The sequence below is a fragment of the Sciurus carolinensis genome, chromosome 17, assembly GCF_902686445.1.
Source record: "Sciurus carolinensis chromosome 17, mSciCar1.2, whole genome shotgun sequence".
Taxonomy (NCBI): domain Eukaryota; kingdom Metazoa; phylum Chordata; class Mammalia; order Rodentia; family Sciuridae; genus Sciurus; species Sciurus carolinensis.
The window spans coordinates 13,101,015-13,125,675 of NC_062229.1; the positions used below are offsets into that span (position 1 = coordinate 13,101,015).

At 52.6% G+C, this 24,661-nt stretch overlaps 2 protein-coding genes across 3 annotated transcripts in view; one reads left to right on the top strand and one right to left on the bottom strand.

Moving 5' to 3' along the window:
* The first annotated feature begins 347 nt into the window (after nucleotides 1-347).
* On the top strand, nucleotides 348-12,969 carry Pin1 (peptidylprolyl cis/trans isomerase, NIMA-interacting 1). The gene is made up of 5 exons (XM_047530221.1): nucleotides 348-448; nucleotides 642-856; nucleotides 3,083-3,295; nucleotides 11,295-11,405; nucleotides 12,396-12,969. Exons 2-5 carry the CDS (start codon nucleotides 679-681, stop codon nucleotides 12,503-12,505), a joined length of 612 nt encoding a protein of 203 aa, XP_047386177.1. The 5' UTR covers nucleotides 348-448; nucleotides 642-678; the 3' UTR covers nucleotides 12,506-12,969.
* A 3,796-nt stretch (nucleotides 12,970-16,765) lies between these two features.
* The window catches only part of Olfm2 (olfactomedin 2), a 60,149-nt gene continuing 52,253 nt past the window's right edge, over nucleotides 16,766-24,661 (bottom strand). For both annotated transcript variants that reach the window (XM_047531665.1, XM_047531664.1), the window contains exons 2-6: nucleotides 21,888-22,037; nucleotides 19,998-20,144; nucleotides 19,563-19,782; nucleotides 19,141-19,247; nucleotides 16,766-17,850 (exon numbers count right to left, since the gene is read on the bottom strand). In XM_047531665.1, the coding sequence (XP_047387621.1) occupies nucleotides 17,173-17,850; nucleotides 19,141-19,247; nucleotides 19,563-19,782; nucleotides 19,998-20,144; nucleotides 21,888-22,037 (1,302 nt within the window). In that variant the 3' untranslated portion in view covers nucleotides 16,766-17,172. The remainder of the gene's footprint in view (nucleotides 17,851-19,140; nucleotides 19,248-19,562; nucleotides 19,783-19,997; nucleotides 20,145-21,887; nucleotides 22,038-24,661) is intronic.

Here is a 24,661-nt window from a genome sequence, read left to right on the forward strand (position 1 = left end):
GCTTTATTTTATATCAGCTCGAACAGCTCATCCTCCTCCCACCCACACCTGTCCTCATTTGAGTGGCAGTGCCATCACCCACCAGTCACTCAGAATGGAGGCAGGAGCCAGATTAAGAGGGAATAAGTTGAAGTAAGTTCCAAAAGTGTTTGGGTCAGTAGAATTGGGAAATAGACTTGTAAAAACTAAAAAAGGGCTGGGTTCATTTTGGACATCTGGAGAAATCAGGTGGGAAAAAGGAGGATGAAGAAGCCAAATTTAGGCATCTAGCTACTCATCACCAAGGCAACTGAGTTGCTATGGCAACAGCAAAGGCGGTCTCCTTCCAACTACCTTGTGGGTTCCGCAGTTACCTCCACACCAGCCGGACGCTTCCGCCTGGGGCAGGCGGTCTTCCGGAGACCTCTCTTGAAGGAGGGAACTGCTGCGTGCGGAGCCAATCAATAAGGTCTGTCTTTCCTGGGTGGGCTCCGCGGCGAAGAGCGCCAAGAAGGGGTCGGGACTTTTTTGGTACTTGCCGAAGGGCGTTGAAAAGGGCGGGTTCGTGTCCCTTCCGCACCACTTAGGAGTCAAGAGGAGGGAGGGGGCGGAGCCCAGATAAATCGTGGGTGGGTACGCCTACCTTCACTTCTGTCCAATAGGAAGCCAGAGAGGTAGCCGGGACAGTTGGAGTGTCCAATGTGCGTCGCCGCCAGGCACCAGTGCGGGGCGCGTCGAGCCAATCGGCAGCGGCGGTGGGCGTGCGCCGTCGACAGGCGGTGCAACGGAGGCGGAGCAGGCGCTGCGGCAGGAGGGAAGATGGCGGACGAGGAGAAGCTGCCGCCCGGCTGGGAGAAGCGCATGAGCCGCAGCTCAGGTGCCGCGGGGGTCGGGGCTGGGGCGGGGTCGCGCGAGCCCGCGGAAGCAGGGCTCGAGCTTCCCCCTCGGACGCGGCGGCGCCACCTTCCTCCGGTGGGATCTTGGCCCCTCCACACCGTCCCCCGGGTAACGGCCCCAACCCGCCCTGTGCGGGCTGTGAGTCCTAGGAGCCGGGACCCGAGGAAACCGAGGCAGTGGGCGGGGCGAGTGAGGGACCCGGGATCCCATGGCACTCCCCCGGCGATAGCCTTGGACCTGCCGGCCCGGCTGATGCGTTTCCGCCTAATGCACCTGACGCTCTAGGGGGAAGTCTCTTCAACCCGCTGGATCTGGGGGGGTTCCCTCTGGGAGGGAGACACCCCAATACCGTGCAAAGGGCGTGGCCCCAGGATCTTGCCATGCCTCAAATCCACAACTTACTCCTGCTAACGCCCCTACCATCTACCCCTACTGCTGAATCTGCAATGTCCCCCGATGATGTTCTTCCTGAGGATGGCCCCTGTGCTCGGGCGAACCTTTAGGTTTGCCACAATAATAATGTTGATAATTGGGCATGTTTATCTGGGCGCCAAACATCGTGCTGAGAGCTTTTAAGTGTTTATGTTCTATAAGTTGCCACAACTCTGGGGGCTAGGCAGTTATTACTCCCATTTTAAAAGTGAGGAAACAGTCTAGGACATGTAAGGAACGGTCCAAGATCATGCATTTCAAGGACTGGGGCCTGGTTCTATCCCAGTCAGTCCACCTCCAAAGCCCACCTCTTACTGTCACTGCCAAAGCTGGAAAAGCTCCAGCATCTCTGGTAAGGTCTAGGGTCACTCTGCTTCCTCCAGAGCCCATAGTACTTACTCATAGTCACAATAATAATTCTTATTTATTGAACACCGGGTGTTCTGGTGAACACTTTGCATTGACTCCTCACAGTAATTCCATGAGTTTTGATGTCCTTATTCTCTTGATCCCATTTTGCAAATGAGAAAACTGAGGCATTGCCAAGATTTCAGTCAGTGGCTCAGCTGGATTTACCCCCCAGAATCCATGCTCTTGCCAAGCCTGCTGCAGCTGATGTGTGACTGCAACCTCTAGCATAAACCTGCTACTCTGCCCAGCTCTGAACCTTTTTTTTTTTTTCCCTGCAGTACTGGGGATTGAACCAAGGGTGCTTTATCACTGAGCTTCACCCCATCTTTTTTCTTTTTTCTTTTGAGACAGGGTCTTGCTCAGTTGCTGAAGCTGGCCTTGAATTTGTGATCCTCCTGCCTCAGCCTTCTGAGTCACTGAGATTATAGGCTTGTGCCACTGTGTCCTGTTTCTTGTCCTGTTCTTGACATTTCTGCTCAGTGCAACCTTTACAGCCTTCTTGATGGATGACATCTGCCCTTCACAGTGCTAGCTCCACTGTATAGCACAGGCAGATTCTTGGCCCTTGGAGTGACACCCAGAATCTACTGGGTACTTCCTTTAAGCTTCTTATCTGCAGTCTTCATTCTTCCATGCTCCTCAACTCCTGCATAACATCTGACCCCGGGTAATGCTGCTTCCTAGGTTGCATCATAGGACACTGGGTAGGAAATTAAAAGTAGAGCTTTCCTATCTCCTCTCTATGTGTCTAGAGCAGAATAAATATGCAGGAAACATTACTGTTACTGCTGTTACCAGAGATGCAGAAGGTGAGGCCTCAGTTTTGTCATCTATGCAATGGAGATAATAAAAGCCATTATACTCTTCATGTGTGCCAGACTCTCCTAGGCAATTTACAGATGTTGAATTTATCATTCCTCACAACAGTATAGGCAGGTGCTATTATCTTCATTTTACAGGTGAGAAAACTGATGCCCATGGAAGTTAGATTGTCCAGTGGCTGAGCCAGATTTAAACAAAGGTGGTTTGGCTGCTGATTGCAAGTGTTCCCTAATTTCTCCTTCCCATCTTCTGGCACTCTGGGGTTATTTTCCTCCCTGAAGTCGTCATTGACTGATTATTTTGTCTTGCTTTTTTAATGATTGTTCAGCCCCACATACAATGTTAGCTCTGCAGGGCTAACATATTGGTCCTGCCCCGTTGGTCTGTGTCTTACGAGCCTGTGGTACATGTGGAAAAACAGCAGGTTTGCTATGTGAAGGCATCACATAAGCCAGTCCTTATCCTGGTTTCTGGTCAGGGACCTAGGGCGATATCCTGTGATCATAGACCCAGCTGAATTCCTTCCTGTCCTCCCCTCCAGGTCGGGTATATTACTTCAATCACATCACCAACGCCAGCCAATGGGAGCGACCCAGTGGCAACAGCAGTAGTGGCAGCAAAAATGGGCAGGGGGAGCCTGCCAGGGTCCGCTGCTCACACCTGTTGGTTAAGCATAGTCAGTCAAGGCGGCCCTCATCCTGGCGGCAGGAGAAGATCACCCGGACCAAGGAGGAGGCCCTGGAATTGATCAACGGTGAGCAGGGCAGGGGACAGGGTCTTGGGAGGGAATCCTCTCAGGTCACATCAGACTTTCCACTCTGGTCTGGCTCAGCTGTCATGTGTAACCTTGGCCTGCACAGAGTGCCTGAACATGACGTAAGCTTGGTTCATATGACCTCCTCTCTCTTTGCTTTATGGCATTTGAAAGTAAGCTGGTAGTGGCAGAGGACCCAGCCTTGGGGCTGGCACATCTGGGTTTAGATTGCAGCAGTGCCTTGTGAAGAAAAATACTGGGGACTCCTGTCCCAGAGGCTGTTGTGATTTTCCCATCAGGGGAAACGGTGTTTTTAAAGAGGTGAATCAAAAGCTACATTCCACATGTTCTCTGTTGTACTTCACTTGTTAATATGGGAGATAGTCATTTCTTCGATCTTCTGGTGCCATGCCCAAGTCTGAATTACTTAGTTCCTGTGGTAGGTGTGTGCTCAAAGACAACTGACTCTTCCTAGAGTGGTGAAGAAAGATAATCCTGTTTCCCTTGAGATTAGGGAGGGAGTCAGCGTTTTTTGTTGTTGTTTTTTTCTTTCTAACCCCAGGGTTCCTTTTCTCTAGTCTGTTCCCTAGGAAAAGGTTCTGGTCCCTGACACCTTCCTGCATCCAGCAAAAAAGTCTAGTTGTTCAAGAGCACTGGCTGCAGAGTCAAAACTCTTGATAACAGATCTGGTCTCTGCCATTTAGTAGCTGTGTGACCTTGGCTGTGTGAGTTGGCCAACCAAGTCCTTGTTTCTCCACCTATAAAATGGGGATCACAACCTCCTGTCCTGCAGGGTTGCTGTGATTAACTCAGATGTTGTAAGTGAAATGCTGAGCATAGACCAAACCAGCAGAGTTGGTGGGTTTACTCTGACCTAAGGGGGGAATTTGTATCCTACTCTGTTCTGTGTCACCTCTGTTCTGTGTCACCTCTGTAATCTAGAGCAAGGTTGGTAAACTTTCTTTAAAGGCCAGATGGTGTGTAGTTTAGGTTTTGTGGGCCATACAGTCTTTGTCAGCTGTGCCTTGTAACTCCATTGCTATGGTACTGTGGACAATACGTGAACACAGGGTTGTGGCTATGTGCCGAGAAAGCCTTATTTACAAAACCAGGCAGGATTTGGCCTGTGGGCCAAAGGTGGCAGAACCTTGGTCGGGAGCTGTCAGTATGGCAACCACTACTGCGTGTGGCTATTTCCATTTAAACTAATTAAAATGAAATAAAATTAAAAATGGTTCCTCACTCTCATCAGCTTCACTAGGTGTCAGAAGCCCCATGTCCTGGTGGTAATCATCTAGGGCAGTGGGGAAATTCTATCAGACAGTGTTGGTCTCCATCTCATGTGTGGTTACTTCATCTTTATCCTCTCCCACCAGAGCTCTGAGAGGCCTCCCAGGCTGCTTCTGCCCCACACAGCCAGTATCCAGCCATCTGGGGCCTCATCCAGCACTGCCAGGTCCTGGGTGTGTGACCTTGGGCAAGTTACTGAACGTCTCTGAGCCTCAATCTGTTTTACTTGTAAAATTAGTGTTATAGTAATAGGACCCACCTCATAGGGTGGACAGGAAGGCTCTGATGTAATATAATACAGCATAAATAACAGCATGTATCATCTAGTAAATATTCTGACTATTAGCAGTCATTGTGATCGTTACTGTTACTGTTATACTTATTAGCACAGGGCTTGGCCAGGAGTGCGGACTTGTCAGTTCTGTTGTTTTACTACAGTACTGGCCTATAGGACATTATATGAACACACACATACTCACACACACATACACACATCCCAAATAGTGTTTTATCGCCATACAATAAATGGCAGTTGTTAGCTTCCAACATTACAAGCATTATAGAAAGGAGCTGAACACAGAACCTAGAAAGCCAATTAATTATTTGCCTCCCAAGCTCCAGGAGGTCAGGGACTGCTTCTTTCTCTCTACTGAGTTCCTACTCCCTGATAGAGAGTCTGGCCAGAGTCAGCTCTTTCAACTTTTGTGGGTCAGTGGGAAGCAAGGATTCCTGGCAGAGGACAGGGCAGAAATAATGGAGGGGGCTAGGATATAGCCAAAATCTGGGGAAATTTGTGCAGAGGGACTGGAGGGGCATGAAACTCTTCAAGGGCAGGACCTGGCCAGGGTGAGGAGGGCCAGGGTGAGGGTTTTGGATCCATCCTGGAGGCAGCAGGAAACACATGGTCTTGTGGAACCAGGAGAGGGGCCCATACTATGCTTTCAGGAAAGATGTGTGACTGGAATGCGAAGGGTCAGGGAAGCTAGAAGCCTCAGAGCCCAGTCTAAGTGATGAGGTAGGTCTGGCTGCCCCAGGGGAAGAGGAGGAAGTGGCTGGAAGGAATTATAGGATGACCTCTTAAGTCCTCCCAGCTCTAGTGTTCCCTGTTCTCAGACCCCTGGACTCCATAAGAGTGACCAAGAGGAGATGAGTATTTGGAGATGGAATGGCAAGAGGTACCATCTCCAGCAGAGGGGGCTTGGGAAGAGGCACAGTCTGGGGAGAACTCATTAAATCTTTGGGGCTAAGGAAGAGACTAGGCAAGGGCTGGGGGATCAGAAGAGCAGCCATGCTGGAGACAGGTGTGAGTTGATCCCAGTGAGAGATGGCAGAGGGCTGGGGCAGGTGGGAATGTTGAGAGGGCACAGGTATGGCATGGCAGGTGAGAGTGTCTTCCCTTGTGGTTGGTGGGGCCGACACTGCAGGGGTCCTGGGGGATGCTGAAGCTGGCTGAGGTCGGGAGGCTGTCTGAAGACAGCAAGCCGGTGGGCCCTTGGCCTAACTTAAGCAGACACAGATGAAGTTGGGAATGTCAGCAGGAGTTCCACGTCTGTCTGTTCAGGAGGGCCCCAGGGAAGCTGTGGGAGTAACTACAGCTAGACACAATGTGATTTGAACTTGGGGGTGGGGTGGGTTAGAAGTGAGGGGGAGCAAATTCGAGAGAGGTTAGGAAGCAGAATTAGGAGGACACGGTGATAGGTAGGTGGGCAGGAGTTGGGATTTCAGGAAAAGGTGATTTAAGGTCAGGACCAGTAGGGCCTACCCTAAGGTAGCACAGGGCTGGTTCCATGCCAGCCTAGTGGAACAGAGCACATGTCTTCATTGTGAGACCTCATTTGCTGACCTGTAGAACAGGGCTAGGCTGGCCATGAAGATCCAGTAGTAATGGGCTCTCTCTTGATCCCAGTCAGTCAGGCACATGCTGTGGGGAAACTCAAACCAGGACAAGGTCTCTGTTCCTGGGCAGCCCCTGCTGCTATCCTGAAGCCTTTGGAAAAAGCTTTGGGCAGGTATGTAGGAGGCTTAGTGGGCCTAGCCAAAGACCCTCCTCTGACCTGGGACCGTGAGCTCCTCCTCGACTCACTTCACTGTTCTCCCTGACTGAGACAGGACCCTTAGTGGTCAGCAGGAGGGTGCAGTGAGATGGCCCTGGCCAGGGTGCACTCGGGAACCAGACCTTTTGTGGTATATCAGCAAGTGTTGGGCATCCAGACTTTGTTTTCTGTCTCAGGAGAGTGAATGTTCTCCCCTATCCTGGGTTTGTTCCAGGTGATCAGGAGATGATGATTTGGGCAGTGCCTGCCCCATCTCGCAGGTCAAGTGAGTGTCATCAGTGCCCATTTATACCTGGTGTTTCCTCTCTGCCCTGAGGACAGACTGCCCATAACAGAACCAGTGTCTACATTTCTGCTGAGACTCCTTTTCCCAGCATTGGTCTTCTGCAGCTATTGGGCTACAGCCAGAGACTGTCAGGAATCCGAGGCCCAGCCATGTGTCATTGTTGGTGTCCTTGTCTGAGGAGGCCAGACCATGGACAAGCTCTCATTCTGTTTCCCATTGTTCCAAGACCTCCTGCTTGTCCAGGACCTGGGGCTCAGAGTATGAGTAGCAGTCCTTCCCACATACCCTTCCCAAGGTTCAAGGTCAGTGAACTCCTGTGGCTTGATGTTCCCCCACGTCAGCGGCATCCTTCCAGCCTGTTAGCCTCAGACTGGGTCCACCTTACTGAATCCTAGGACTTGTGGTACAGTGGACCTAATCCTGTCACCTGTTTCCCTAAGCAGATCCCTTCCCCTAAGGTGCTTGGTCTAGAAGCGGACTATAGGATTTGGTGGTACAGGTGGGAAGTTAGTCTGTAAATCTTTTTAGGTTCAGAGGGTCACCCTCTTTGTTCATTTACTCTCCCTTAAGTAACTATGGTATATTAGCTTAGGTTGCCATCACAAGGTACCAGACTGAGTGGCTTCAACAGCAGAAATTTATTCTCTCACAGTTTTGGAGACTTGAAGTCCCAGATCAGGTTCTAGCCTTATGGAACCTTGGTTCTTAGTGAGGCCTCTCTTGGCTTGTGGTCATCTGTCTTCTTGATGAGTCTTCACATAGCCTTTCCTTAGTACTGGTGCAGAGTGAGACAAAGAAGAGTGTCTCTTCTTTTTTTTTTCTTTTTGAGATGAAGTCTTGCTCCCTTGCCCAGGCTGGTGTGGAACTCCTGGGCTCAAGTGACCCTCCCATGTAGATGGGACTACAGGCATGTGCCACCATACCTGTCAATATCTATTATTATAAGGACACTAATCTTATCAAATCAGAGTCCTATACTTATGACCTCTTTTGGCCTTAATTATTTTGTTAGAGGCCCCCACCTCCCAACACAGTCACACTGGGGGCTGGGGTTTCATTTTGTGTGTTTGGGGGACACAGACATTCAGCCTGTGACAGATGGATGGACAGCTCCTGTCTGTGAATGGCTTTCTCTGTACCAGACATTGCTCCAGTGGTCATTTACTTCAGAAGTTGGAGTCCAGAGCTGGGCCCAGGGACCTGTCAGCCCTTCTAGGTCTCAGGGATGTACTATGAACGGGCCAGCCTCACAAGTACTCTTCTGTTTTGCATATAATTTCCTGAGCACCCTGAAGCAAGGGGAAGGGAAGGCCCCACTCCTGAAGTCTGCCTTGGGTCCGGGTAGTTCTCAGCCAGAGCCCTGGCTGGAGCCCTGTTGATCAGATGCAAGGGGCACCATCTTGGAGCAGCGTAGTTGCAGTGTGGCAGGGCCTGCTCCTGGAGGAGGCCCAGGAAGTCTGACCTCCACCTTGAGACCTGAGGTTCAGGTACAAAAGGCAGGAGGTTCCAATGTTTCTACCTAATGACCAGTGGTGGGTCCTGTCTCCCTCCTTCCCTGTGGCCTTTTCTGTCTTATTAATTTATGAATTCTTTAGACACTGGGGAATATCTGTTTTATGCTCAGCACTGGGTGCTGGTGGAGCTAGTGATGAGCAAAGGTGACCCAGCCCCTGTCCTTGACAGACACAAGCAGGACAGTGTAAATGCAGCATCCACGTGTGGCACCTCATGCAGTAGGGGCTTTGGGAAAACTTGAAGGAAAGACCGGAAGACACATGCAAGTGCCAGCCAAGCAGAACTGTCTTCAGAAAGGCCTGGAGGTGGAGGCAGTGGGGTGGGGGCAGGAGTAGGAGTGACATCATTGTGGTGGGGACATGTGTAGACTGAGCTGCTGAGGGGACACAGGGAACTGACCCCTTGAAGTTCATCCTTGAAGAAGGAAAACTCAGGAAGAAAGCTTTTTAAAATAATCGTGTGAGGCTTCCATCAAAACAGAACATACAGCTCGTTGATCAGAGATTGCTCTGGGTGATATGAACTTTGGGGCCAAACCGTGGCTCTTACTCATTTTTAAGTGGAAGTGACTTACATCCTGAATGTGAGAGAAACCCAGGCTATCCAGTCTTGGGGAACCCTGTGCCCCCAGCTGCTGGGGGTGCAACAAGATGACACTGTACAGGGCTGTGGCTAGGCTTAGCTCTGTGGATGCTGGGTGCCTGCGGACAGTTCCAGGAGGCAGGCCGCTACCCCAGGAACACTGTGCATCAGGATTCCTTGACTGGCTCACTGTGGCCCACACAGAACGAGAGGTGGGGCAACCTGGTCCTGTACAGGTAAGACTGGGGATATACTCACAAGACCAGGAAGAAGAGGAGCAGGAGGGGTGACTAAGGATGTCTGGTTCAGTTCAGAGCTGCTGGTGGATGCTTGTGGCACAAGGGGTAGCCTAGGAGGGTGGTTTCCAACCAGACCTGAGTGTCACATGCAGCCCAACCAGGGAGCAGGGAGGAGCCTTGCATGGCCACCATGCTTATCTGATAGGCATCAGGCAGTGCCTCTAGTGAAGGGCAGATCAGAGAGGAGTAGGGGCAGCTTTGTCCCTGAGATGTGCAGCTCATGTGGAAGGAAGAATGGTGACAGCAAGTGACCTTGTCGGCATCTCACTTATTACCTGGTACTGTGCTGCATGTCACAGTAGCATGCTGGCAAAAGATTGACAGTGAGAGAGGCCAGAGGATGGTCGGGCAGGTGGAGGTGGTGGTGCAGGCGCAGTTGAGCTGTGTGCCCTGGCAGTATGCAGATCAGATGCCGAAGTGGCTGCCGTGACGTGTGGCCAGACGGAAGCAGCATTCATGCTCTCCCAGTCACACGGTTTCCACTTTGGTGCCAGTTGTGTGGATTATGGTGGCATTTGCGTCCCACAGGAGCCTGAGGAAGATGCTGAGGTGGGTCCAGCAAGGTCCCTATGGGGCTCAAACAGGCACCAGGTGGGTGTGTCAGGCCAGCTGACAGGCATATTGACCTTGTGTAGGTCAGATGGGAGCAATGGTGGAAGTGTCGGTGATTTTGCAAGGGCAGGTGTGTTGGGTGATCCTCGCACCTCAAGAGAATGGCAGCTGTGGGCTGGTGCCCAGTTGCCCATCCAGATGGCTGGGGTGGGTAGCGTCCCCGGTGCACTCCAGAGAGCAACTGCTGGGCCAGTCGGAAAAGTGGTGCAGGGCCGATGTGCAGGCCCAGATCACCAAGGGCTGCTCCAGGGTCTAGGGCCATTGCCCTGGGAACTTGGGAAGGAGATGGCAGGGATACTCACTTGTGCCAGGGCTGCTTGTCAAGCTGGAGGATCACAAAGGGAGGACAGGATAGACTGTCCTCTATCTCACAGACTCCTGGCCACCTCAGGGACTACCTGGACTTGGAAGGGCAACCCCACCTGGTACACATATGCATCTGTGCACACACAGTCACCCCCATGCAGGGACACACAAGTACACACTGCTACATGCTACCCACTCACTGCACAGTCACCCCTAGTGCATTCACACACCGCACACTTGTGCACATGTGTTCAGTTCTTCCACATTATACTCCAAAACCTGAGTCACCAGATTCTTGTTGGCACTGCCCTGTGACTACCCTCTGCTTTTCCTTCCTCCCCTGCCCCTGGCTTCCTCTCCCTCCAGGAGAATTGTGTTCCGGTGGGGCTGGTTTGGGCTGCACATCTGGGGCTCTGCAGGACACTTGTCAGAGAAGCTGGAGAAGAGCCAGGTCTCCTGCCTGTGGGACCACAGTGCAGAGGACTGACACAGCATCCCTTGGAGTCCCCTCCGGGTCTCTTCCCAATGCTCCAGTGAGCTCAGAGCTTGCCTCCCCTGTCCCACAAGTGAGGACTGAGGCCCACAGCTGAGGACTTGGCTGGCCACAGTGGCAGAGCAGAGCTTGAACCCTGGCCTCCTGCCTGTCCTAAACCTTCGCAGATGACCCTGGGGCTGGGTGAGCCTCCTACTGTGGGGTCCACCATCCCTTAGGTCTCCCATCTCCTGTTCTTATTCCCTGTTGGAACTTAGAGGTAAATTTTCTCTTAAATATCTTGTGTTGAGGGATGGAAGGAGGTGAGTGTGTGTATGTGTGTGTGTGTGTAAAATGGGGGGAGTGACAAGGAGAGACTGGCATGGCCATAAGTATCACTGTAGGGTCACAGGCACATGTGGATGGATGACAGGAGCCTGCAGGTGCAGGGAGAGTGTTAGTGGCCTGTGCTGGTGTGTCTTTGTGAGGAACATATGCATTTGTCAGAGGAGGGCTTGCATAGCTTCTCGGGGTGACCCCCTGCCCTGCCCCTGATGTGGGGCTCTTCTTCCTGTCCCTGCAGGCTACATCCAGAAGATCAAGTCGGGAGAGGAAGACTTTGAGTCTCTGGCCTCACAATTCAGCGACTGCAGCTCGGCCAAGGCCAGGGGGGACCTGGGTGCCTTCAGCAGAGGTGGGCAAGGAAAGGGCATCACCCTACCCTTGGCAAGGACCACCCTGCAGCCATGAGGGCAGGTAGAAGCTGGGAGGGGCATGTTGGTTTTCAGGAGGTTGGCCCTTGTCACACAGGGCTTCCCAGTCCACCAGGTGGCAGCGCAGTCCCTCCCTCAGGCTTTAGAGGCTACCCTGTTTGGGGAGCTAGAAGCCAGGGGAGAGTAGGAGCCTCACAGGAGCGGGTGCAAAACCTTCATCCTGATGTCGTTCCCTCCCAGGGTCTGTGTCTTTGCATAGTTGTCCCCATCATGGGCCCATGAGGGTTGGCTCCATCCTGTTGTTAGCATCTCCTTATCAGGGGCTATAGAACTGGGTCCCCCAGAATCCTCCTCTCCAGTCTCACATGGGGAAACCAGGGTGGGGGTGATGGGATCAGCAGCCCTGAGTTTAGGCCTGTCTAAACTCCCTGTGCAAAATCAGGGAGCCAAGGTGACCTGGCTCCTCCTGCCACCTCCTTTCTCCTCCTCCCCTTTTCTTCCTCTTTGCCCCTCTCTCCCAGTCCTCAGGGTCTACAGGGAATGAGGGAGAGGCCCGGAATGGCATGTGGTGTGCAGGAACTGCCAAAGAGGGGGAGTTGTTAGCCACCCGCCCCCACCCTTCCCAGGAGGCCTGTGGGACAGATGATGTGCCCCTGTGGGGAACCAGGCCCAGGAAGAGGAGTTCATCACCAAAATGCTTCTCTAAATGCATAACAGTGGCAGCAACGGCAGCAGCTCTGCCTGCCATCCCTCATGCTGTCCTCGGGCTTCCCAGGGCCTCCTTAATGGCCTTGCCACCTCCGGCTAGGCTGCAGCTCTGCACTGTGACAGGCCATAAACTCAGTGATAGATGAGTATGGGGTGGAAACAGGCAGGAGCCCCATCTGCTGCTGCTCTCTTCACCTGCCTCTTCCTGGCCCCTGCTCTGACCCAGCTGACCCCTTTCTCTCCACTGTCCTTATGGTTCCTAGGTCAGATGCAGAAGCCATTTGAAGATGCCTCATTTGCGCTGCGGACAGGGGAGATGAGTGGACCTGTGTTCACGGATTCTGGTATCCACATCATCCTACGCACGGAGTGAGGGTGTGGGCGGCCCAGGCCTGGCCTGCAGGGCGGGGCAGGGCCGCGGGGCCCACGGGCTCCCCTGCTGCCAGCTGGCCAATGAGCACTCCTCCCTGCTACCGTCACACAGTATTTATTGTTTCCAAAATGGCTGGAGGGAGGCTCTTCAAGATTGGGAGCTCTAGGCTTCCGCTCCCTGTCCTACCTGCAGGTGGGGCCATCCCTGCCAGACTCCCCTGAAGTAACTGACTTCAGAAGGGCAATGGGGGTAGGGAGACTCCCAGACCCAGGGGGTGGGGGTGACCTGTCCCCGGGTCCCAGAGGCAGGCAGGAAGGCCTCGAGTTGTTGGTTCTTGGTTTGCCCCGTTCCTCTGTTTAGTTGCAAACAGCAAATGCTCAGTGCCAGCTGCCCAGCCGCGGGCCCTTTGGGCAGCAGTGCAGCACCCTTTGCTCCCTCCATTAAACCCGGAACTACTGCTCTGCTGTCCTGTGTCTCATTTCTTCCCTGGTGAGGCGTGGGGCACTTGTGGGGAGGGGATCATTGTCCATCGTCCCAAGTTGTTGCAGCTCTTCTTCATGCCCTGAAACCTCCCTTCTGTACCTGGGCAGGGGGTGGTCCTGTGGGTATTCTTCCCAGTAGCAGGACAACCAGGGCAGCCAGGCACCATCTAGCCCAGTCCATCTGGGGTGTGCAACGCCCTCTCTGGGGCCTGTTCTAGGATGCAGGAGCCCCACCTCACTCACCTGACTGCTTCCATTCAGCAGATTTGCGAGTGGTCCTGGGGCAGCCAGGCTGAGGCCCCTGGTGCTGGGTGCTCTTCACCCCCCTACTGCTTTGTACACACAAGCCACTGTTGAATTAGATCAGATTACACCTAACACCCGGATGCCTGTACCCCTGTCACCTGGAGCACTTCTACCAGTTTGTTCCTGGGTCCAGCCGCCAGACCCAGCACCCTCTGCAGATGCTGTTACCATGGTAACAGAGGCCCCCTGGAAGTGGCTAATACCAGGTGCCTCTGACAGCAGGGATCCTGGTGGAGGGGGCTGGGAGCAGAGTGCGGCTTCCACTGTTGTTGTGGAGCTGAGGATGCCTGTGGGAGGGGACTGGGGAGATGGATTCCCTCCCTCCACCTCTGGGTGGGGCCCCTGCCTGGGTGACTGCAAGTGTGGCCTGCCTGCCAACTTTCACCTCCACGCAGCTGCCTCTGTGCCATGGCCTGGGCTGTAGGCTCAGAATTCAGTCGGAGATTGTGGGTCTTAGATGAAAAAATGGTCTGCCCACCCACTGGCCCCCTCACTTGGTGGGGACCAGCCTGGGTTGTGGGGGTGGCCCCAGCTGGCAGAACTTGGGGACCTGAGCAAAATAAGACTGAATCCCAAGGGAGTCCCCCACCCCCAACTCCAGGACTGAGACTCATAAACAATCACCTGAGCCTGCTCCCATCTGGCTGGTTTCTGGAGCAATCGCTCTCCCCGCCAGCCGCCTGCTGGAGCGTTTGTCATTAGGAAGGTTTAATGAGTTTCTTCCGAGCTCTGCTGGGCTGGGGAGAGCCGGCTTGGTTGGCTACATCTCCTTGCAGAATGTTCTGTCGTGGGGGCCAGGAGGCAGGCAGGCTGTAGCCCCGCTGTCTGCAGCAACAGTTGGGTGGGGTGGGGGAAGCGATTGCACGGCTCTTGGTACAGGGGAGCCCCTGGGGATGATTGGAAGTGAGGGGTTGGGGAGCAGGTTTTGCTGAGTGCTGCTCCAGGGACAGAGAGCCCTGTGTTCTGACTTGTGACACAAGAGCCAAGGGAAGGATCTCCCTCGGGCTCCTGCTGAGTCAAATGCTGCCAGGGAGGGGCACACATTACCCTCTGTGAGGCCAGAAATAGTGTTTGTGGTATTCACCGTCACTTTGGGCATCCATAAAGTGTGTATGTGTGTGTGTGTGTCCGTCCGTGTCCTGTGCCATGCCAGGAGACCCCCCATTTGAGTGTGACCACCTGTCCCCTGGATCTCAGTCTCTCCCTTTTCTGTCTATCCATGCAGTAGCCAAAACTCAAAAGAACATTGCTGTTAGACAAACATGCCCCCGGAGCCCACTCAGTGTCTGAGTGATTCATTATTAAGTAGCTGTGGTTTCCCTCACCTGCTCCATTCTCACCCACCCCTCTTGCCCAGAATTGGAGCTGTAAATCCCAAGCCTTTAGGATGGTGACAGTGTAGTCTAACCTCTTTTTTTTTTTTTTTTTTTTCCCTTCCCAGTGCTGGAGATGGAACCCAGGCCTTGCACGTGTGAGGCAAGGACTCAACCGCTGAACACCCCAGTCCCCTTCTGGTGGTCTCTTAGAGGCCCCTCCCAGGCCAGGCCCTATCCCAGAGAGTTGATTCCCCTCCTCTGCCATGTGCATCAGCCCTGACCTCTGGCTACTGGGCAGGGCTAGACGGGTGACCTCAGGGCAAACGGGATTGTTACAGCTTCCTGGCTATAGCCAGATCCCCATCTGTGATGATGGGGAGGTTACAGTTAGCAGTGGCAGCCTAAGGCAGGTGAAGACCATTCTGGCCTCGAGAGGTGGTGTTGGTTCTCCCCTTGCTCATCCTTGATTGGAATAAAACCACAAACAGGAACAGATAAGGAGTGCTAAACCTCTGTGTGCAAGAGAAAGCGTTGGCAGTTGTGATGCCAGGTGCCTGGGGCCTCTGGGGACTTGATCTACAGATGTGACCAACATGTCCATGTCAGCTCTGTTCTTGGTGTGAGGATGTGTGTCCCCATGTCTAAACATATTCTGGACAAAGACTGAATCAGCATCCTCCAATCATGACCCTACTCCGGGAGGGTTCAGTATCAGATGGATAAACCATCCTGTCCTCTCACCTGGGAAATCTGCCTTCTGATAAATGTGTGGGGTCAGGGTTAGATACAGATGTTCTGAGCATCCAGACTTGTAACGTTTTGTTGGTTTGTTTAGCTGGTATGGATCAAAGTGCTTCTTCAGGTGCTAATCCAGGAACCCATCCTTTCCCGATGTCACACTTGTTCATTTAAATGGAAATTAATTGCTCTTCTGGAGGATTTCTTTAAAAATTGGTTTTAAATGAGTCCATTAGGTAGCCCCATTTATTATTCATGGGGTTCTTTCCCAATATGGCCCCAGTGTCCAAGTTCCCGGAGATGCCAGCACAAAGCAGAGATGATTTAATCAGGAAGGCCATTAATTAGAGATGGGGACATAAGCCTCTGGGAGGAGCTGCCACCACCTTCCCTGTGGCCTCAAAGGAGTGCGCTTGGGGACAGGGGGGCTCTTTGCATGATGTTTCTGCTCTGGGTTCACTAGGGACCACCCTAGGGGCCAAGATGGAGAGGGGGGAGCACCTCCATTCCAGAAAAAAACAGCCCTTGGGGTGAGTCTTCCCACCCCTCTTGCAGTCCTACCAGCTTGCCCTTCATCTCTGACACCTTGCTGGTCCCCAGCTTCATCCCTTCAGTCCGTCTCACATAGGACACCAGACAGACATCGCAAAGCACTCATTTTGTTCTTCCCCTTCTGTGACCAGCCCGGGGCCCCTCGGCCTCACCTTTAGCCAGATTTCTAAGGCTCCAGAACATCTGGCTTCTCCTTACTTTGCCAGCCTCTTCTGACCTCTCCTGCCTCTGACACCTCCTATCTTTGGCTGTCTCCTCCAAGAGTTCTGATCCCCATGTTAGGAGCCACCCCTGACCAAGTCCCTTCCAGGTAAAGAGGCTCCAGGAATGGAGTGTGGCGTTCCACTGAAGTCCAGGTCACGCACACCTTTAGGCTGTTTGGAACTTTTTGTTATAACTTATAACAGGTGTGACTTGTTTAGAAACGATTTTTGAAATTACAAAGCCAAAAGAGAAGAAAAAGGATAAATTTGGCAGGGCCCTAACCTCTCATACCCAGATTCTTAAAAGCAGCCAAATTGTTTAAAACCCATTAAAACATTGCCAGACAGCTCAACGATGCACCAGAGTGATCGATGAGTGAAAAGCCAGCGACAATATTCATTTGAGGCCAGTTTTCATCCTTGTTATAGAATTCTCAGTTGTTTTGATCATATTGCTTTTAAACGAATTGCTTTTGATTGAAACACCTTTGGATCAGATCTCCTCACATGTCTCCCCAAAGGGCTCACCCTGGCAAAGGGGAGCTCCAGGCTGGTCTTGCTTGTCCCTGGTTGAGTGGGATAGGGGCTTGGTGGGGTTGGGTCTCCAAGCTCAGACTTCACCTCTGCCTCAGCCACCCCTGGACACACAGAGCAACCGAAGCATCAAATGTCAAAGGTCCTGTTTATTCCAGCAACCCGGAAAGAAAAAAGCAGAAGTTTAAAAAAAAAGAGATCCATGCACTCAACTCCAGGGGCTGGGGGTAGGGAGTGAGGGATGAAGACTAGGGGGAAGCAAAGAGCAGGAGAGGGAGAGGGAGAGAGACAGAACTGGAGGGTCAGATCAATGAAAAGAAAGAGACAGGGGGACATCAATAAAGGCAGAAAGACCAAGAAATGGAGTATCAAAAGCAGAGATCAATAAAGGAGAAGAGAAAATGGAGAAGATGCATTGATAGGAATCCAGGGCAGAGAATGAAAGCTGTGCAGAAAGGTGGCAGAGGGCACCACAGGGACAGGCGGAGCGGGAGGGCCCCAGCAGCCCACGCGGGGCAGCCTGACCACGGAGGCACCTAGGGATCCCCAGCGGTGCTGATGACATGGAAGAGTGTGACATTGTAGAGCACCTGGTGGCCGTTGTTCCAGGTGTACAGGGCCCGCTCCCGGGGGTTGTAATCCAGCATGGAGATGTGGGAGTACTGGTTGTGGAAGGGCACGTCCGTGTACTCATAACTGGACGTGTTGGTGAAGTAGGCGAAGTAGACCTTGGCCCCAGCCAGGTGGGAGTTGGTCACATATAGCACGCCACAGATCATGAAGGCCTCCCCGGCACTGCGCTTGGGGTAGCCAGTGTCCCAGGACCGCATGACCTCCAGGGTGTGCGGGTCCAGCCGGCTGACCACAATGTTGCCTGCGTTCTGGTTGGTGGTGTACACAGCCCAGAGCCCGCTCTCGTCCACCATGAAGTCCATGTCGGAGAAGCCACCCCAGGAGTAGGGGAAGGTGTTGTTGTAGCCAGCCCCAGGGAGACTCCTCTGCACCAGCACGGAGCGCGAGCGGAAGTGGTACTTGACCACCACGTTGCTCTGGTACTTGTTATAGAACAGGGAGCCATTGTACACCACGTGACCTGTGCCCGCCCATGGCTGGGGCAGCAGGTGCTGGATAAAGTTCTGGCCTTTGATGAAATCGCCCAGAGTGCGGAACTCTAGCACCCGCCGGCCCTTGTAATAGCCATCCATGTACCAGACCTATGAGAGTAGCCTCTGGTCACTGGAGGGACCACTGTCAGTGACCTAAGGGTCCCAGCAACCATTTAGGATTCAACCATGGTCATCAAAGATCAACTGCCACCTAAATGGTCATTACTCAGCCATGGGCTTCCTACTGACCACTCACAACCACAGTCCCAGTGACTACCAGTACTGTTGGTCTGAAAACAGATACCAGGTGGGTGGCGCTCGATCCCAAAGGATCGGGGGAAATTGCCTTTTCTGGAGACTTACTAGCCCAGGAATTCACTGGTCATTGGACACTGGTGGTTAGTGGTCACTGGACAGCCATCAGGTAATATGCAGTCACTTGGATTCATTGCCCACGGGTAACCCCTGAAATAAGATAACTAGGCTTGTTTTCATCATTGTCAGCGGTCTCCATTGTCATGGTATTAATTAATATTGTGAGTGCCCTTATTACTGAGCTAAAAATCTTAAGAACTTTAATGCTGAAATTAGGACCATTTTGAAGATAAGGAAATCAGAGTGAGAGACAGTAAAGAAGCTGCCTAAGATTCCCTAGCTAAGAAAAGGGGAGTGGAACACAAGTCCAAGTCGGATTTCCAGACCAACCGATCGGTGAATAACCCCTGGGGAATCACAGGCTTCTTACCACCTATGGTCTGTGGTACTCAGTGGCCACCCAGTGACCTGTCTCAGTCACTAGGAAGGTCGCTGTGCAGGATAATCACTGGGCAGTTTGTAGCCAGTTCTTGTGGGTCTAGGTGATGGGCAGTCATGACCAAAAAGGCCCCAGGGAGTCCAAACGTCATTGAGCAGGACAGGCATGGGTCACTGAGTAGTTTGTTAGAGGCCACCAGTCACTGGGAACTGGTCATAGTTCAGTCATGTGCTACATAATGACATTTTGGTCAGTGACATGTATACAATATAGTGGTTCCATAAGATTATGTCACCTAGTGACCTTGAAGCCATCTTAGTTTGTCTCAGTACACCTTGTAACATCAACAGTGACACAGTGCAGTCCTCAGAACAAGTCTCTGTCATTCAGTGATGCATGACTGTATGCAGTAACCATTAGGCTCCATGTACTCATTGGGGTCAACAGACTTTGGGATTCACAGGGCTAGAAGTTCCTTGGTCACTTGCTTGTCACTAGACAGTCAAGGGAAAGTCTAAGGGTGCTGGGGATCCCAGGACACTTTGGTTACAAGAGTCATTGGTGTGAAATCCTGGCTACCTGTGGACAGTCACAGGCCATGTCCCTCCCAGAATCTGACCCCTGGGTTGGGCACTGTCACTCACCCGGCTGTCGGCACTGGGAGCCATCGTGTCAGTCATCCATGAGCCAAAGCGGGACCCCATAGCCCGAACAGTGATGGGGTTACTGACGCCAGTCAGCTTCCCACAGCCTGGGAAGCAGGAATGGAGGAGATGAGGGTAGGGGTGGGGAAGAGCCCAAGGGAGGCAGGGCAAGGACCAAACTAGGAAGAGCCGGGACCAGGGGCGAGCAAACATGCAGAAATCTAATCCCAGAGTAGAGGTGGGGGGAAGTGTTGGAAGTCAGGGTCAAAATCATTTCCAGTTTCTGGACCCACATTTGGCCTTGGGCAGAGAAATCAAGCGTTTGAGATTTAGAAGTTAGAGGTTGAAACTGCCCAGCTTCAGAGCACACAGGTGGTATTGGGGCGGGGTATGGAGGTCAGGGGTCAAGGGTCAAGGCATACCCAGTTTCTGGGCGCAGGCATGGAGCCGGGCCTCCAGAGCCATCACACGTTGCTGAAGGTCCTCATACCCGTAGGCGCCCATCTCCTCCTGGATGGCTGCAAGGCTGCCGGAGAGATTCCTCACCTCCTCCCGCAGGCGCACGATGGTCCGAGTGTCTGCTTTATACTGCTCCAGGACCGAGCTCAGGGGCAGTAGCTCCGTCATCCTGTCCTTCAGCTCCTGCCCACCAAGGTAGAATGGTCGCCAACCCCAGACTGGGACCCATGACTTCACCCTGTTGTATTTGATATACCCTGGCCCTTGACATTTGACCCATACTGGACTCCAGAGCCCAGCCCACCCTTGTTTCTTCCCAGACGTGACCCTATTCCTGGAACTTATGAGACCAGTTGTAATCACTCCCCTGACATCGACCTGAACCCAGAAGGACCCACCTGGAAGCTCTTGGCCGAGAGGGACCCGTCAGCTGCCCGGAGCCTCGCATCCAGGCTCCGCATGAGGGTCTCCATGCTGCGCACGTACTGGAGATCACGAAACGTCCGTAACTCGAGGACCTCCATGGACTGGGAGACGTTCTGGACCTAGGAATGGGGACAATTCTGGAGACCAAACTTCCTCCCACGCTGGAACCCAGAGGCATCACAGAGAAGACCTGGCAGGGCCAGAGGCCACACAACACCCAGCCAAGCTCCGCCTCCTCTGGTCTTACCAGCAACCTCCCCTTAGCAAGTCCACTCCTTCCCTCCCCACCTCTGGTTCCACACTCTCACCTGCTTCCTGTCCTCCTGCTCCCGTCCTTACTCCCTGTCATAAGTTTTCCCCAGAGTAGCCAGAGGGAGCTTTCCAAAATGAAACCAGATCACCTTTCTCCCCTGCAGATCCTGCGAGAGCTGGTCCTGCCCCTTCCCTGCTTCCCCTCCTGGACGATTCCATCCTAACTCCAGGTCTCAGAGGCTCAAGTTCCTCCCTGCTCAGGGCCTTTGCACTTGCTGATCCCGCCACTTGGAGCGATGTTCTCCTCATCTTCCCAAGACTGGCTCCTCATCCCTCAGGGAGGAACTTCAGCATCCCTTTTGAGCAGTTTCCCTGACCTCCTTGTCTTGCTCACATTCCCCTTGTCCAGTGATTTTCTTCCCAACTATTTTGAACATTCTTATACATCTACCTCCTCAGATGGGATCCTCAGAGATAAAGTCAGTGTCTAACTTGTCCATGGCTAAATCCCCAGCATCCAGTGCCGGCTCCAAAGTAGATACTAAATAAATAACTTTTGACTGAATGATTAAATTGAAAATTCCCTTGCCTTGGCCTCTCCTGACCCACCCTAAGGGTCCTCTAGCTCCCACCTCCACTTGGCTAAAGTGAGCCCCCTTGCTTAAGGTGGGCCTCACTTGCCTAAAGTAGATTCCGCCTTCTTAAATTGAACCACTGGCTAAACTGAACCCCACTGGCTAAGGTAAACTTAGCACTGGACTCTTGGTGAAATGCAGACTGTCCTGTAGGACTGCTCACACGACTCCTGGAAGTGCTCAGAAACTCAACAGCCCACCACCCACCCCAGATGCACAGACATTTTTATAGCCATTATCAGCAATCAGAGGGCACCACGTCGATGTCTCAAACAGGTGGGGAAGGCAGTTCAGGATCCGGAAGAGGCAACAGGTGGAGGGTACCCGGATGCTGACACTCCCCACTGCCAAGTCTGAGCTTCCCCTCTATTGAAGGAGCATTGGGAGGGTGCTGGTCCCTTTCATCAGTACCATTAGAGCTGACAAGTGGGCAGTTCAGGTGGGCAATGATGGCAATCAATCTCCAAAGGGCACTGAAATAGCCCTGGAGATGGATTGGGTGGGACCACTTTACATTGACCACGATCAGAGGGGGAAGAAATCTTTACATGAGATTTCTCCTAGTGGAGTGGAGGGGGAGGGTCCCCGAGGGGCACAGACACTGTCGGCAGGTGCAATAAAGGCCGTACGGGGCCTGCGCAGTGGGGCCTGGGCTCATGGACGAGACTCAGGTGCTGTCACGAGGATTTTCCTTCCTCCCTGACCACAGCTCTTGGCTTCTCTCCCTAGGAAGCGTTAACAGATATTGAATTAAAATATCCACCTGGGACTGGAGATGTGGCTCAGTGGTAGAGCATTTGCCTGGCACGTGTGAGGTCCTGGTTTCCATCCCCAGCAGCACCAAACACATCCACCCAGAGAAGCGCTGGATAATCATCCAGCTCTGGATGATCCACATGGCTGGAGCTGGCTGGGGCTGACCTGAATAGGGGCAGAGGGCAAGATGGGCGTGGGGAGGCACCTGGAGGTTCCTACCTTCTCCATCAGCTGCCGCAGCTCCCGGCTCCGGCCATCGCGGGAGCAGGTGCTTTGCGCGGGGATCACGGCGGTGCAGATGCATTTGCCATCGGGGGCCTGGGCCGAGGTGTACAGTTGCCAGCCCTCTTCTGGACTCTGGAAGAGAGTCTGCCAGAGGTTGGGGTCAGAGCAGGAACCCAATGGGGAACCCACCTTGATCCTGCTGGGAGAGAAAGGGGGGCCCCTGGAAATCACAGATGCCCGTAGCTGGATGCCCAGAACTTGCTGGGCCATGTACTGAGTGCCTGCTGCAGTGTGGTCATAAGCATTCCTCAAGGAACCCCATTTACAGATGGGGAGACTCAGGTAAGGGAGGATCAAGCAGCACAGCAGGGAATTGTGGGACTTGAGCTCTTCCCCAAGCCAGGAATGCATTCCCTCACACACACACACAGTGACTCCATGACCTCCATTAGAACATAGGTCCACTAATAATGACCTCAGATATGGACCTCCCTCTCTGCTTCCCCAGCCTACGGTGACACCTGGGCTCGGGATGCATGAACCTTGCTGCCCGACCCCATCACACCTGGAGAAACCCAGGCAAAATAATAGCCAAAGTGAGACAAAATGCTCACAGAGACATTTCGGGTTCTTGGATAAAAGACATCGCCTTCAGATGTCTCCTAAAGTAAGGTTCTTCAGGTCATTTTATGTTGCCCAGATTCCTGGAGGTCAATTTCACTCCTTGGAACACTGGCAATCTTACCAGGTGCTCTGGGAAAGCGTGCTGTGAGGTCACTTTTATGCATTGCTGGGTGAAATAAGTTTTCATTGTAGGATTTATCAGAGCCTTGGCAACGCTAAGGTCCATCAGGGAACTCAGGCCATAATTTCCAGACTTATTAGGAAATACCCAGTAACAGCTTCCTCTGTCCCAGACATAGGGTCTGGGAAATGAGCGAGGAGGAGAGGGGAGGAGGGAGCACCCATCATTGAGCCAGCAGGGAGGATAGACATCAGACACGGAATCCTAATGGCGGTTCTAGAACCACTTGCAATGCTTTGAAGAGAATGCTCTGAAGAAATGGTGGGAAGATTAACGAGGGGTCTTTCTTCTTTGGGCAGGGCTCTTAGAGGAGGTGTCCCCAGGAACAAACATTTGAATTGAACTTGAGGGTTAAGAGAACTAGAAGAAGGGGAGAAAGGGACATTTTTGACATCCCAAATCCTGAACGATATCTGAATGGATCTAAGAAATGCTGTTCAAAAGGCAGTGAATACAGTCTGCTGGGTGTCCACGGGCCACTTGTTCCGGGATGCCCACAGACACCACCATCTGCAGGTGTGCGCGTGCTTGCGTACAAGAGCAACTGCACACTTCCTCCTGTGCACTTTCAGTCATCTCCAGACGGCTTGTAACACCTAATGAAATGTAAAGGCTACGTACATAGCTGTTTTATGGTATTGTCTAGGGAATAATGACTAAAAAAGTCTGCACATGTTCAGTACATAAATAATTTTTTAAAAAATATTCTTAGTCTGTGTTTGGTGAATTCAGTGGATCCACAATGTGCAGCAGACCCAGAGGGTCAACTGAACTCACTGGATGGAGCCGAGACCCCCAGTCAGGTCCCCAGAGCATCTTCAGACATAGTGGATCTGGTCACAGGCAGGTCCCTTTCTTTTTAATAGGGCACGGTGATCTCATTTGTTCAACAAATAATCCTTATGTTCCTACTGTGTTCGTCTCTACCTCAGATGTTGAAAACACACGTAGCAACGATCAAAACACACACACACACACTCACACACACTCACACACACACACACACACACACACGAGCTGATCTGGGTGCTTTTATTAAAGGGGGTGGACATAAATAAGTAAGCATCAACTGTTCTTAAATGACAAGCACCAGAGGGAGAAGTAATTCAGGGGGGATGGAGGGGAGGAGGCAGGGGAGGCCCAGGGTTGCAACTTCAGGTTGCAACTTTGAGTAAAGACCTGAAGGAGGTGAGGGAGGAGCCATGCGGCTGTGTGAGGAGGGCTGTTCCAGGCAGGCAGAAGAGTAAGGAGGAGGACCTGAGGCAGGAGCTGAGGCAGGACCATGAGTGAGCCAGGGGGTCCGTGGAGGGACATGAGGGCGGGGACAGTGCAGGCCCTCCTGGGCGGCAGCGAGGACTCTGGTCTCTTTTCTGGACGCTTCGGGAGCCACAGAGTGTTCTGAGTAAGGGAGGGGTGTACCCTGACTTGGGTGCTCACGGTGACCTCCAAGCTGTTGCCAAGGGAGGGGGGATGCCAAGGAGGGAGACCAAGCAGAGGTGACTGCATGGGTCCAGGCAAGTGATGCTGGGTAGTGGCCCTAGAGATGGGAAATAGAAAGTTCTGGTCCTCTCTGGGATACATTCTTATGGGCATGAAAGAAATTCTGATAAAACTGCGAATGTTTTACAGAGAAACAGAGCACCACAGAAATTGATCATTTACACCGCCGTTACTCATCCCCTGGCTGAGGCCGTTCCCAGGAGCTGCAGCAGAGCTAAGCCAGGCTGAGTTAGGAGTAATTGCAGAGGCTCCAGCTATTACCCCACCTTGTCCTCCCCCGCTCAATAAAGCCTTTTTAAAAAAAGCTTATTGGAATGTGAGCTAATGATATAATTGTACAGATGAGCTTGACTCCTCCATTAATTTATAAGGAAAATAAACCATTCACAAACACCGCCCAAAACTATTGTGATGAGTCATTCTTTGTGCCTTATATACACTCTACCTAAACTGGGGGAACCCC

Excerpts from the sequence above, each read along its gene's own strand:
- Pin1 (XM_047530221.1), top strand. The coding sequence starts at position 679 with ATGTGCGTCGCCGCCAGGCACCAGTGCGGGGCGCGTCGAGCCAATCGG. Across the intron at positions 857-3,082 it reads GCGCATGAGCCGCAGCTCAG|GTCGGGTATATTACTTCAAT; the intron begins GTGCCGCGGGGG and ends CCTCCCCTCCAG. Across the intron at positions 11,406-12,395 it reads CCTGGGTGCCTTCAGCAGAG|GTCAGATGCAGAAGCCATTT; the intron begins GTGGGCAAGGAA and ends TATGGTTCCTAG.